General features: G+C 38.6%; 1 protein-coding gene across 1 annotated transcript in view; it reads right to left on the bottom strand.

The window, feature by feature from the left end:
- The window catches only part of LOC115179521 (gastrula zinc finger protein XlCGF26.1-like), a 43,856-nt gene extending 29,861 nt beyond the window's left edge, over positions 1-13,995 (bottom strand). The window contains exon 1 of the mRNA XM_029741129.1: positions 13,852-13,995. Coding sequence (XP_029596989.1) covers positions 13,852-13,954 — 103 coding nt within the window. The 5' untranslated portion in view covers positions 13,955-13,995. The remainder of the gene's footprint in view (positions 1-13,851) is intronic.
- Between the last annotated feature and the right edge of the window lie 467 nt (positions 13,996-14,462).

Genomic DNA, 14,462 nt, shown 5'->3' with positions numbered 1-14,462 from the left:
TGGATAACTAACGTGGCAGGTTATGATAATTAACGTGGTGGTTAGGAGACTCAGATTAAGGTTAGGGAAAGGGTTATGTTTAGCTACAATGCTACAGTTGTCAACAACTGTTGTCCCCAACGCAAAAGAAACGGCCACGGACCAAAGGGGAGCATCAATTAGTGTAAACTTGATATCATGAAACACCCGATATCAGAGAACGCCCCTAACTGTGGTATACAATTACACCCTTCTCGGATCAAGGGGCCAGGCTTCCAGTCTATAAGCATGTTTTCCACTGTGCTCAGAGGGCATGTTCGGTACTGCAGTTCAGCTGAAGAACGACCCAATTCCCATTGACGGCCCCATAGCGAAGTCACTTTTTTTTTTTAAACAAGACAATCAAGTTTGTAAACAAAACATCTATTGAATTATTCAAGTAATTGCCTTAGAGTCAGATTTTTTCCCCATCATTCACAACCAAAGTCAACCATTTTAGATTCATGCTGTGAGGTGGGTGACCTTATGTCACATGCAGATGCTGAAGGGAAAACACACCTCTTGACCTGCATGTGCATAATGTAGGTCAAGGAGCAGCTTCGTCTCATAGACTAGACGTAACAGAGTAAACATAAATCCGGGACTCAAAATAGTGTGATATGTTACGGTTTTATGGTTACATAATACAGATGGTTACGTAATAAATGGAATTTGGTGGCGCTGTAATGTAACAGTGAGCTGAGCCAGTTGAAAGTAAAAAAACATGGCTGACTTACTTAAACAAATGTGGTTTCTACTGACAATTGAGATGTACAACCTATGGCATAAGGGGACGACAAGCGGATAAGAGGCAATCCGTAATTTCGATTAAGACGTTAATACTGAGCTAGGACGGACGTTGTCAATATAAATATTTGTTCAGCCCTTTTGAAATGTACAGCAACAGAATTCAGAACATGGGCCGTTCTTAGCGTTCTCCCTGTACGCCAAGTCAGAACCGTAGGATACATAAAAGGGCATATAAGCAGACAATGAAAATTCTTACACTATTTAATGATTACATTTCTCAATAACAGGTTATAGGCTACATGTGAACCACCAAGTCAGAACTGTAGGCAAAATTAAGAGTTGAAAATAGACCAAATTATTAGGATGAGGCACATGGGCTACTAACATCTTCCTACACAACATACACTTAGTATTACTTTCTTAGCTACAGTATACATATCTCCCTGGCATATTACATCATTTATGCAGCAGCATACAAGACATTTTTGGACTCACCTTGTTGTGCTGTGCTCACTTGCACAGGAAGGTGGAGCAGTGGTCCTTCGTGGTCAATTTTGTCATCAAACTTTGTCATCAGTCTGGCATTCTCTAGATTTATGACGCTTTCAAGACAACTGGGAACTCTAGTGATCGCTTTGCAATGCTTACAGTTAGCCACTGATTCCTTCCAAACCTCTCATTGTTGAATTTGCAATTTCCAACTTGTTGTGTAACGTTTATGTCAAATGGCCGATGAGCACCGATACATTTTATCTATAATTTCTCATTATTTCTCTTCATATGACAAAGATTAAAAAGGATTTGCCAGTATAGTCGACTTGATTAATGATGATCACCACCATATATATATATATATGCTAAATAATAATAATAATAATAATGTGACACTTGTCCTACGAACACTGACTAATTGAGGAGAAATGTATTTACTGTGATATGTGGTTGTCTCACCTGGCTATGTTAAGATGAATGTACTTAATGTGCTGGTGACATCACAGGGTCAGAGAGAACTCCTGACTGTAGTCATACAAAAACACTCCCTGCACTCAGCCCATAAGAACCATTCATACTGTCAGATCTAATATGAAGTACTGAATACAACCATAAGAACCATTCATACTGTCAGATCTAATATGAAGAACTGAATACAACCATAAGAACCATTCATACTGTCAGATCTAATATGAAGAACTGAATACAACCATAAGAACCATTCATACTGTCAGATCTAATATGAAGAACTGAATACAACCATAAGAACCATTCATACTGTCAGATCTAATATGAAGAACTGAATACAACCATAAGAACATTCATACTGTCAGATCTAATATGAAGAACTGAATACAACCATAAGAACCATTCATACTGTCAGATCTAATATGAAGAACTGAATACAACCATAAGAACCATTCATACTGTCAGATCTAATATGAAGAACTGAATACAACCATAAGAACCATTCATACTGTCAGATCTAATATGAAGAACTGAATACAACCATAAGAACCATTCATACTGTCAGATCTAATATGAAGAACTGAATACAACCATAAGAACCATTCATACTGTCAGATCTAATATGAAGAACTGAATACAACCATAAGAACCATTCATACTGTCAGATCTAATATGAAGAACTGAATACAACCATAAGAACCATTCATACTGTCAGATCTAATATGAAGAACTGAATACAACCATAAGAACCATTCATACTGTCAGATCTAATATGAAGAACTGAATACTAAAGAGAAGAAGAGGTTGACCAGTACATATTCATGTAACTTTATTTTTCATTGGCAGATCAATAAAGTTTGCTTCAATGCAGTTATCCAAACACATTCATGATCAGTAACTAAAATAACTCATCTAGTTTTAAAGACAATTAATAAATATATGTATTCATTTCATAAGCTGTGTATCATTAAATAAAGTTGTAAAATAATCCCCCCAAACTAGTGGTGAAAAGTGATCATCACACCATCTCTATCTGATACATGTTAGGGGTGGAAGGTAGCCTCGTGGTTAGAGCATTGGGCAGTAACCAAAAGGTTGCTAGATCGAATCCCCGAGCTGACAAGGTAAAAATGTGTCCTTCTGCCTCTGAACAAGGCAGTTAATCCACTGTTCCTAGGCCATCATTGTAAATAAGAATTTGTTCTTAAAACCTGTTGGGGCTAGGGGGCAGTATTTTCACGGCCGGATGAAAAACGTACCCAATTTGAACAGGTTACTACTCTGGCCCAGAAACTAGAATATGCATATTATTAGTAGATTTGGATAGAAAACACTCTGAAGTTTCTAAAACTGTTTGAATGGTGTCTGTAAGTATAACAGAACTCATATGGCAGGCAAAAACCTGAGAAAAATACAAGCAGGAAATGAAAACCTTGTGGCTGTACTTTTTTCAAGTCATTGCCAATGGAACACACAGAGACTAAGGATTAATTTTGCACTTCCTATGGCTTCCACTAGATGTCAACAGTCTTTAGAAAGTTGTTTGAGGCGTCTATGATGAACAGAGACCGAATGAGAAGGCTGGGAAGTTGGTAACCCAGGGAATGACATCACTTCATTGGCGCGTGTTCATGAGGGAGGAACCTCTGTTCCAAAACGTTTTTCAAGACACAGGAACCGTCCGGTTGAAATGTTACTGAAGTTTCACGTTAAAATGGCCCTAAAGATTGATGCTATACAACGTTTGACATGTTTGAACGAACGTAAATAGATCTTTTTTTTTTACTTTTCGTCGTGACACTTTCCTCGCGCGTCCTACATTTTGAGTACCTTACTGAACGCGCTAACAACATGGAGTTATTAGGACATAAATTATGAACTTTATCGAACAAAACAACATATGTTGTGGACCTGGGATTCCTGGAAGTGCCTTCTGATGAAGATTATTAAAGGTAAGTGAATATTTCTAATGTTATTTATGCATTTAGATGACTCCAAAATGGCGGCTATCTGTATTGCCTAGTGTATTTTTCTGAGCACAGTACTCAGATTATTGCAAAATGTGCTTTCCCAGTAAAGTTATTTTGAAATCTGTCAATGTGGTTGCATTCAGGAGATGTTAATCTATAATTCTTTGAATAATAGTTTAATATTTTATCAACGTTTATAATGAGTATTTTTGTAAATTCACCGGCAGTTTTGAGGGAGAAACATTTTCTGAACGTCACGCGCCGATGTAAAATGCTGTTTTTGGATATAAATATAAACTCGATAGAACAAAAAATACATGTATTGTCTAACATAATGTCCTAGGAGTGTCATCTGATGAAGATTGTCAAAGGTTAGTGCATAATTTTAGCTGGTTTTCTGCTTTTGGTGACGCCTGTCCTTGCATTGAAAATGGCTGTGTGTAATTTTTTGTCATGTACTCTCCTAACATAATCTAACTTTATGCTTTCGCCGTAAAGCCTCTTTGAAATCGGACAATGTGGTTGGATTAAGGAGATGTTTATCTTTCAAATGGTGTAAAATAGTTGATTGTTTGAGAAATTGAAATTATTAGATTTTTGCTGTTTTGAATTTGCCGCCATGTATCTTGTCAAGCAATACCGTTACGGGGATAATAACGGAAGGGGTGTCCCCAACAGGTTTAACTGACTTGCCTAGTTAAATAAAGGTTCAATAAAAAAATGTCTACTAGCTCATCCCCACAGAATACTGCATAGGGACAACCTGGTCTCAGAGCAAAACTTATTAAATGTTACAAAAACATCCGTGCCACTCCATTTAGTATGTTAGGTTACATTACAACGGCCTACCAATAAAAACTGAACTAAAATATAAACTAAACATGTAAAGTGTTGGTTTCATGAGCTGAAAGAAAAGATTCCAGAAATGTTCCATATGCACAAAAAGCTTATTTCTCTCAAATGTTGTGCACAAATTTGTTTATATCCCTGTTAGTGAGCATTTCAGCCTTTGTCAAGATAATCCATCCACCTGACAGGTGTGGCATATCAAGATGCTGATGAACAGCATTATCATTACACAGGTGCACCTTGTGCTGGGGGACAATAAAAGGCCACACAACACAATGTCACAGATGTCTCAAGTTTAGGGAATGTGCAATTGTCATGATGACTGCAGGAATGTCCACCATAGATGTTGCCAGAGAACTCAATAATTATATCTCTACCATAAGCCACCTTTAATGTCCTTTTAAAGAATTTGGCAATACATCCAACCGGCCTCACAATTGCAGATCACATGTAACCACGACAGCCCAGGACCTCTTCACCTGCAGGATTGCAATTTCAAAGACTTACAAACTTACAGACTTACAAACTGTAAATCTTTGAAATTGTTGCGTTTAGATTGTTGTTCAGTATAATACGACTTGTAGGACGTATCGTATGTTATGAATTACAATTCGTATGTTATTTTACACATTGCTATTCATACAATGTTACGAACTTGTAATATGTATGATATGTTACGAATTCCAATTTGTTGTTGCTAACGTTAGCTAGGTTAGGGGTGAGGCGTTTAAGGTAGAGTTAAATGGGTTTAGGGGAAAGGTTAGCTAACATGCTAAGTAGTTGCATTATAAGCTAACATGCTAACATAGCTACAAAGTAGTAAGTAGTTGCAAAGTTGCTAATAAGCTAAAATGCTAAAGTCCTCCTTGATGAGATTCAAACATGCAGCCTTTGGCTAGAAGTTTGACTTACACGCCCACCCCTCCACAGAGAAGGAGTAAGGCTTCTCCCCTGTGTGTATACATTGTTGTGTTAAGTTGCTATGGTGAGAGAAACTCACCCAAAAGTCGGAGCAGACATAAGCAGGCTTCTCTCATTCGTGTGTTCTCTGATGAACTTTTAGCTCAGTTGCTGTTTTGAAGCATTTTACACAGGCAGAGCAGGAGTATGGCTTCTCTCCTTCATGTATATGTTGATGTGTTTTTAAGGCATCCAGTCGAGAGAAACTTACCCCACAGTCAGAACAGGAGTAAGGCTTTTCTCCTGTATGTGTTCTCTTATGAACTTTTAGATGAGTTGATGTTTTAAAACATTTTAAACAGTCAGAGCAGAAGAAAGGCTTCTCTCCTGTGTGTGTTCTCTGGTGAACTTTTAGCTCATTTGATGTTTTAAAACATTTTACACAGTCAGAGCAGGAATAAGGCTTCTCTCCTGTGTGTGTTCTATGATGAACTTTTAGATGAGTTGATGTTGTGAAGCATTTTCCACAGTCAGAGCAGACGTAAGGCTTCTCTCCTGTGTGTGTTCTCTGATGAACTTTTAGCTCATTTGATGTTTTTAAACATCTTCCACAGTCAGAGCAGGAATAAGGCTTCTCTCCTGTGTGTGTTCTCTGATGAACTTTTAGCTCAGCTGATGTTTTGAAGCATTTTACACAGTCAGAGCAGACGTAAGGCTTCTCTCCTGTGTGTGTTCTCTGATGAACTTTTAGCTCATTTAATGCTTTAAAACATTTTCCACAGTCAGAGCAGTAATAAGGCTTCTCTCCTGTGTGTGTTCTGTGATGAACTTTTAGCTCATTTGATGTTTTAAAACATTTTCTACAGTCAGAGCAGGAGTATGGCTTCTCCCCTGTATGTATACGTTCATGTGATTTTAAGTTGGAAAGTTGAGAGAAACTAGTTCCACAGTCAGAGCAGACATAAGGCTTCTCTCCTGTGTGTGTTCTCTGATGAACTTTTAGCTCATTTGATGTTTTAAAACATTTTCTACAGTCAGAGCAGGAGTATGGTTTCTCTCCTGTATGTATTCGTTCATGTGATTTTAAGTGGTAAAGTTTAGAGAAACTATTTCCACAGTCAGGGCAGAAGAAAGGCTTCTCTCCCGTGTGTGTTCTCTGATGAACCTTTAGCTCATTTGATGTTTTAAAACATTTTCCACAGTCAGAGCAGGAGTATGGCTTCTCTCCTGTGTGTGTTCTCTGGTGAACTTTTAGCTCAGTTGATGTTTTGAAATATTTTACACAGACAGAGCAGGAGTACGGCTTCTCTCCTGTATGTATACGTTCATGTGATTTTAAGTTGGAAAGTTGAGAGAAACTAGTTCCACAGTCAGGGCAGAAGAAAGGCTTCTCTCCTGTGTGTGTTCTTTGATGTACTTTTAGATCAGTTGATGTTGTGAAGCATTTTCCACAGTCAGAGCAGACGTAAGGCTTCTCTCCCGTGTGTGTCTCTGATGAACTTTTAGCTCATTTGATGTTTTAAAACATTTTCCACAGTCAGAGCAGGAGTATGGCTTCTCTCCTGTATGTATACGTTCATGTCTTTTTAAGTGGGAAAGTAGAGAGAAACTAGTTCCACAGTCAGGGCAGAAGAAAGGCTTCTCTCCTGTGTGAGTCTTCTGATGAACCTTTAGCTGAGTTGATGTTTTAAAACGTTTTCCACAGTCAGAGCAGTAATAAGGCTTCTCTCCTGGTGTGTGCTCTGATGAAGTTTTAGCACCGTTGTTTTGAAGCATTTTCCACAGTCAGAGCAGGAGTAAGGCTTCTCTCCTGTGTGTATTTTTAGGTGTATTTTTAGCTTTGATAGAAATGGGAAAATCTCTTCACAATGTGGGCAGTGATGAGACCTCTTAACTCTCTGATCTTCCTGCTGTTGCTCTCTGGTTGTAGAGAATGTCTCAACATGGTATTCTGTGTGAACATCAGAAGAACCAGTCAGTTGGTGTGATATACATGTCAATCAAATGTATTTTATGAAGCCCTTTTTACATCAGTAGTTGTCACAAAGTGCTTAACAGAAACCCAGCATAAAATCCCCAAAGAGCAAGCAATGCAGATGTAGAAGCACAGCGGCCACAAAAAAACTCCCTAGAAAGCAGGAACCTAGGAAGAAACCTAGAGAGGAACCAGGCTCAGAGCGGTGACCAGTCCTCTTCTGGCCATACTGGGTGACAGGTAGCCTAGTGGTTAGAGCAACCGAAAGGTTGCAAGATCGAATCCCCGAGCTGACAAGGTAAACATCTGTCATTCTTCCCCTGAATAGGGCAGTTAACCCACTGTTCCTAGGCCGTCATTGAAAATAATAATTTGTTCTTAATAACTGACTTGACTAATTAACCTGTTTGGGCGCATGTCCAAACGCTAGCGGGACACCTAACAACATCCGGTGAGATTACAGAGCGCGAAATTCAAAATACAAAAATCGAAATATTAAACATTCATGAAAATACAAGTGTCTTACATCATTTAAAACCTTGTTAATCCAACTGCGTTGTCAGATTTCAAAAAGGCTTTACGGAGAAAGCATACCATGCGATTATCTGAGGACAGCGCCCCATGTCAATATACTTTTTCAACCAGCACAGGCGTCACAAAATCACAGACAGCAATTAAATAAATCACTTACCTTTGAAGATCTTCCTCTGATTGCAATCCCAAGCGTCCCAGCTAAACAATGAATGGTGTTTTGTTCAATAAAGTCCTTCATTATATCCCAAAAATATCAGTTTAGTTGGCGCGCTTGATTCCGTAATTCACTCGTTCAACATGCACACAAACTAATCCAAAAAGTTACTGGTAAAGTTCGTCCAAACAAGTCAAATTATGTTTCTAATTAATCCTCAGGTATTCTAATACATAAATAAACAATCATATTTAAGACGGAGAACAGTGTGTTCAATAGCGAAGATAAATAACGAAGAGCACACTCTCGTTGATGCGCGCAACATGACTACTTTTCTAAATGGGGGACACATTGGAAAACTACAAATACTACAAACTACAAAAAACAAGCCTGAAACCCTTTCTAAAGACTTGACATCTAGTGGAAGCCATAGGAACTGCAATCTGGGTCCTATCTATTTGTGTATCCCATAGGCAAGCACTGAAAAAACCTGTGACCTCAAAATATAATAATTCCGGATGGATTTTCCTCAGTTATTCACCTGCCAAATCAGTTCTGTTACACTCACAGACATTATTTTAACAGTTTTAGAAAGTTCAGAGTGTTATCTATCCAGCTATCAAGTATATGCATATCCTAGCTTCTGGGCAGTTTACAGGCAGTTTACTTTGGGCACGTCAGTCATCCGAAATTCCGGACAATAACCAGAAGTTAAATAAAGGTTAAAAAAATAAAAGTAAATAAATACACTACCATTAGTGGTGAAATAAATGAATAAATTCTGAAGATTGTGGTCACTTACAAATGTCCTTATTCGTGAAAGAAAAGCAAATTTTTTTGTCCATTCAAATAATGTCAAATTGATCAGAAATACAGTGTAGACATTGTTAATGTTGAAAATGACTATTGTAGCTGGAAACGGCTGAAGATCTCGTACAACGCTGTGTACTACTCCCTTCACAGAACAGCGCAAACTGTCGCCAACCAGAATAGTGTCAAGAAGGCCAGTATCCCGGAGTCGCCTCTTCATAGTTGACGTTGAGACTGGTGTTTTGCGGGTACTATTTAATGAAGCTGCCAGTTGAGGACTTGTGAGACGACTGTTTCTCAAACTAGACAATATAATGTACTTGTCCTCTTGCCCAGTTGTGCACCGGGGCCTCCCACTCCTCTTTCTATTCTGGTTAAAGCCAGTTTGCACTGTTCTGTGAAGGGAGTAGTACACAGCGTTGTACGAGATCTTCAGTTTCTTCGCAATTTCTCACATGGAATAGACTTCATTTCTCAGAACAAGAATAGACTGACGAGTTTCAGAAGAAAGGTCTTTGTTTCTGGCCATTTTGAGCCAGTAATCAAACCGACAAATGACCCAGATACTCAACTAGTCTAAAGAAGGACAGTTTTATTGCATCTTTAATCAGAACCACAGTTCTCAGCTGTGCTAACAAAATTGCAAAAGGGTTTTGTAATGATCAATTAGCATGTTAAAATGATAAACTTGGATTAGCTAACACAACATGCCATTGGATCACAGGAGTGATGGTTGCTGATAATGGGCTTCTGCGTGACCCTAAATTTTTCAACGTTGGTGTATGTATTAATTTCAGTAGGCTGTATGGGAATAAAACTATTCTAAAACTGGGTAGGAGTCAAAAACTACAAAGAGGCAAAGGTCGTGAAAATGATGAGCTATATCATCCTCCACTCAACATCACAAGGGTTAGAAACTACACAGACTCATTTCATAGAACTTTAAAACACTGGCAGATTGTCTACTTCACTTCCTTAGTCTACACTCTGAGCACTCCAGATAACCCAGTGAATAAAACAAATGCTGGCAATACTGGTGTCATCCATACAAGTCTCAGTAGAATGAAATAAGATCTACAATGCATTCGAAAAGTATTCAGACCCCTTGATGTTTTCTACGTTTTGTTACATTACAGCCTTATTCTAAAATTGATTAAATAGTTTTGTTTTCTTCTCATCAATCTACTACAATACCCCATAATGGCATCACAATACCCCATAATGACATCACAATACCCCATAATGGCATCACAATACCCCATAATGACATCTCAATACCCCATAATGACAAGGGCAAAAACAGGTTTTTAGAAATAACTGAAATAATACATTTACGTAAGTATGACCCTTTACACAATAGTTAGTTGAAGCACCTTTGGCAGCGATTACAGCCTTGAGTCTTGTTGGGATGAAGTTTTAAGCTTGGCACACTTGTATTTGGGGAGTTTCTCCATTCTTCTCTGCAGATCCTCTCAAGCCTGCCAGGTTGGATGGGGGAGATCTGCGAAATCTATTTTCAGGTCTCTCCCAGAGATGTTTGATCGGGGTCAAGTCCGGGATCTGGCTGGGCCACTCAATGACATTCAGAGACTTGTACCGAAGCCACTCCACGTTGTCTTGGCTGTGTGCTTAGGGTTGTTGTTCTTTTGGAAGGTGAACCTTCACCCCAGTCTGAGGTCCCTAAAATTTCTAAACCTGTTTTCGCTTTGTCATTATGGGGTATTGTGTGTAGATTGACGAGGAAAAACATGTCATCAATTTTAGAATAAGGTTGTAACGTACCAAAATGGGAAAAATGGGAGGGTCTGACAGTGCCCTCGGAAAGTATTCAGATCCCTTGATTTTTTCACATTTTGTTATGTTACAGCCTTATTCTAAAATTAAATTAAAAATATCCTCAGCAATCTACACACAATACCCCATAATGACAAAGCTAAAACGGGTTTAGACATTTTTGCAAATTTTAAACATAAATAAAACGAGATCAAAATTTAGTTCAGATGCATCCTGTTTCCATTGATCTCCTTGAGATGTTTCTACAACTTGATATATAAACATATTAAATATACACTACTGTTCAAAAGTTTGGGGTCACTTAGAAATGTCCTTGTTTTGAAAGAAAAGCACATTTTTTGTCCATTAAAATAACATCAAATTGATCAGGAATACAGTGTAGACATTGTTAATGTTGTAAATGACTATTGTAACTGGAAATGGCAGATTTTTTTATGGAATATCTACAGAGGACAACAGAGGCCATTATCAGCAACCATCACTCCTGTGATCCAATGGCTAGGTTGTGTTAGCTAATCTAAGTTTATCATTTTAAAAGGCTAATAGATCATTAGAAAACCATTTTGCAATTATGTTAGCACAGCTGAAAACTGGGGTGCTCATTAAAGAAGCAATAATACTGGCCTTTGCAACTCTGCCTAGAAGGCCAGCATCCCGGAGTCGCCTCTTCACTGTTGACGTTGAGACTGGTGTTAAGTGTCCCCAAACTTTTGAATTGAGCTCAGGTGCATCCTGTTTCCATTGATCATCCTTGAGATGTTTCTACAACTTGATATATAAAAATATAAAATATCTATGTATCAGATATAATCATCAGGATGTGGTAGTCTACTGGTTATGTTCAACACTTCTCCAATCGTTGTTGAGATCTGATATTCTGTGCGGCGAAAAACGAAACGTAGCCTATATCATATTTCTCAAATAAATATAAACGCAATATGTAAATGTTGGTCCCATGTTTCATGAGCTGAAATAAAAAAAATCTCAAAAATTTTCCTACACACACAAAAAGCATATTTCTCTCAAATTGTGTGAACAAATATGTTTACAATCCCTGTTAGTGAGCATTTCTCCTTTGCCAAGACAATCCATCCACCTGACAGGTGTGACATATCAAGAAGCTGATTAAACAGCATAATTATTACACAGTTGCACCTTGTGCTGGGGACAATAAAGGACACTTTAAAATGTATAGTTTGTTACACAACACCACAGATGTCTCAAGTTTTGAGGGAGCGTGCAATTGGCATGCTGACTGCAGGAATGTCAACCAGAGCTGTTGCCAGAGAATTGAATGTTAATTCCTCTACCATAAGCCGCCTCCAACGTCGTATTGAGTATTCTGTACGTCCAACCGGCCTCACAATCGTAGACTACGTGTAACAACGTCAGCCCAGGACCTGAGGTGGGTCTGGCTGCCAAGTGGGTGGGCCTATGCCTTGGCTGGGGGACACATTGGAAAACTACAAATACTACAAACTACAAAAAACAAGCCTGAAACCCTTTCTAAAGACTTGACATCTAGTGGAAGCCATAGGAACTGCAATCTGGGTCCTATCTATTTGTGTATCCCATAGGCAAGCACTCAGGCCCACCCATGGCTGCATCACTGCCCAGTCATGTGAAATCTACACGTTAGGGCCTAATTCATTTCAATTGACTGATGTTTTTAATTACATTTAACCTTTATTTAATAACTAGGCAAGTCAGTAAAGAACAATTCTTACTAACAATGACAGCCTACCGGGTGGGTTAACTGCCTGTTCAGGGGCAGAACGACAGACTTTTACCTTGTCAGCTCAGGGATTCGATCCAGCAACCTTCGGTCTAACCACTAGGCTACCTGCCGCCCCTTATATGAACTATAACAACAAAAAAAAAGTTGAAATTGCTGCATGTTGTGTTTATATTTATGTACAATATACATACAAGAAGCTGGTGAAGAGCTACAAAAGGAAGTAAATAGCCCTATTAGACTGAACGATAAAGGAATATCATCAAACTTATGAGCTCCCGAGTGGCGCAGCGGTCTAAGGCACTGCATCTCAGTTGCAAGAGGCGTCACTACAGACACCCTGGTAGATTCAGCTGTATCACAACTGGTCGTGATTGGGTCCCATAGGGCGGCCAACTGGCCAAGTGTCGCCGGGTTTTGGCCGTGTAGGCCGTCATTGTAAATAATAATTTGTTCTTATTAACTGACTTGCCTAGTTAAAAAGGTTAATAATAATAATAGTTAGGATCTCCATGAGCATTAGCTGCTACTTCACTCAATCCCGTTTTAAAAGTCTCCCTGTGTGACATTCCTTGAGACCAACCAGAAAGTTTCCTTGGCCAAATATTCCCAGATTTTCATAAAAACAACCAAACATGTTCTCTCGTTCTCTCTCTCACCAAATGTTGTTGTGAGGCAAAAGAGTAGGCTAGGTGAGCATCAATCGCTAGTTCAGTGCAGCGACTGCAGGAGTGTAGTGCTGCAGGAGCGATGAGCCGCCACAATGGTGTTGTTTAGTAAAGTTAGATCAATGTCTTGGACGATCACCTAATGATTAATTAGTAGCCAACCACATAACCAAATATATAGATAACATTACTGTTACAACAAAAACACACCTCATTTCTTACGAGATTTTAGGATGGTTGCTGAATCGTCCCAAATCAACACCCGCGACATTAGGCAGAATGTGCTTTGATTAAAACAAAATACAGGAAGTCTATATAATTTAACACCATCTGCTCTAATTTGCTCACCAAACAGTAATTTAAGAAGACTTAAATGCATATTCCCATGAAATTGATTGAGATCAAACGATTGGCCTGCAGACGCAGCTTGGTCATTCACTGGTAAAACGTGAAGAATTATAATTCAATATTGACAGTGATGATGTCATGGCCTATTTTGAAATGAGGTATGCCTAACTAACTGATTGAGGGTATTAAACATTTATAACGTTCTTGACACAATGTGTGGGCATAGGCAGGCGTTACAAGTTAAAAAAAATGTGCTTCGCTGTGAAGTCTTGAGTTGTTCAGGATGTGTGCTGTCAAATTACAGAATTCAACCTAGCAACAGACTGGGTCATAATTTATGGAGGTCTAATTTATGAAGATAACTTATAGACAGAACCAGCTCTTACCATGATTAACAGTTGTCCTAATCTTCTCCTCCTCTTCTTCATCTTTAATGTTGACATTCAGCTCCAGTGTTTGACTGCAGTCTTCCAGCTTCACTGATGTCATCTCTGGATCCTGCAGTGCAAACTGGGCTCCACTGTCACAATCAGGACCCAGTGACTGTAGGTTTGGACTCCGTGTGGAAGGAGAGAGGAGGGCTGGGTTTGTCCTCACTGTTGATGTTACCGGCCTCAGACTTAATTCTAGTCGGCCTGAAGTAATAAACAAACGGACACAAAAGTTATTTACTTGACAGTGCTGGTACTTTATTTTGTAAAAATATTCCATTTTTTCTTGTTCAATTATCTCATTTCAGTAGATCAGGTAGCTAATCCTTGACAAAACATTCATTCACATTAGACACAAAGTAAAAAATTTAAATTTCACAACATAAGTGCACTTAATCTATAGTAGATTTCCTAAAATCAAATAAATGCATAAATAACTCAAAAACCATTTAGTACAAGGTTGCAGTATGTTGTAGGCAGTACTATGTAAAAAAGTATGAAAAACCTTGTCTTCACTGTATTATTTCACTCACAAAAAACGATTGTATTTCCCATTCACACCATAG

Source organism: Salmo trutta, chromosome 39 (assembly GCF_901001165.1).
Source record: "Salmo trutta chromosome 39, fSalTru1.1, whole genome shotgun sequence".
Lineage (NCBI taxonomy): Eukaryota > Metazoa > Chordata > Actinopteri > Salmoniformes > Salmonidae > Salmo > Salmo trutta.
Note: the sequence above shows the minus strand (reverse complement) of the source record. Positions and strands in the feature narration are given on the sequence as shown.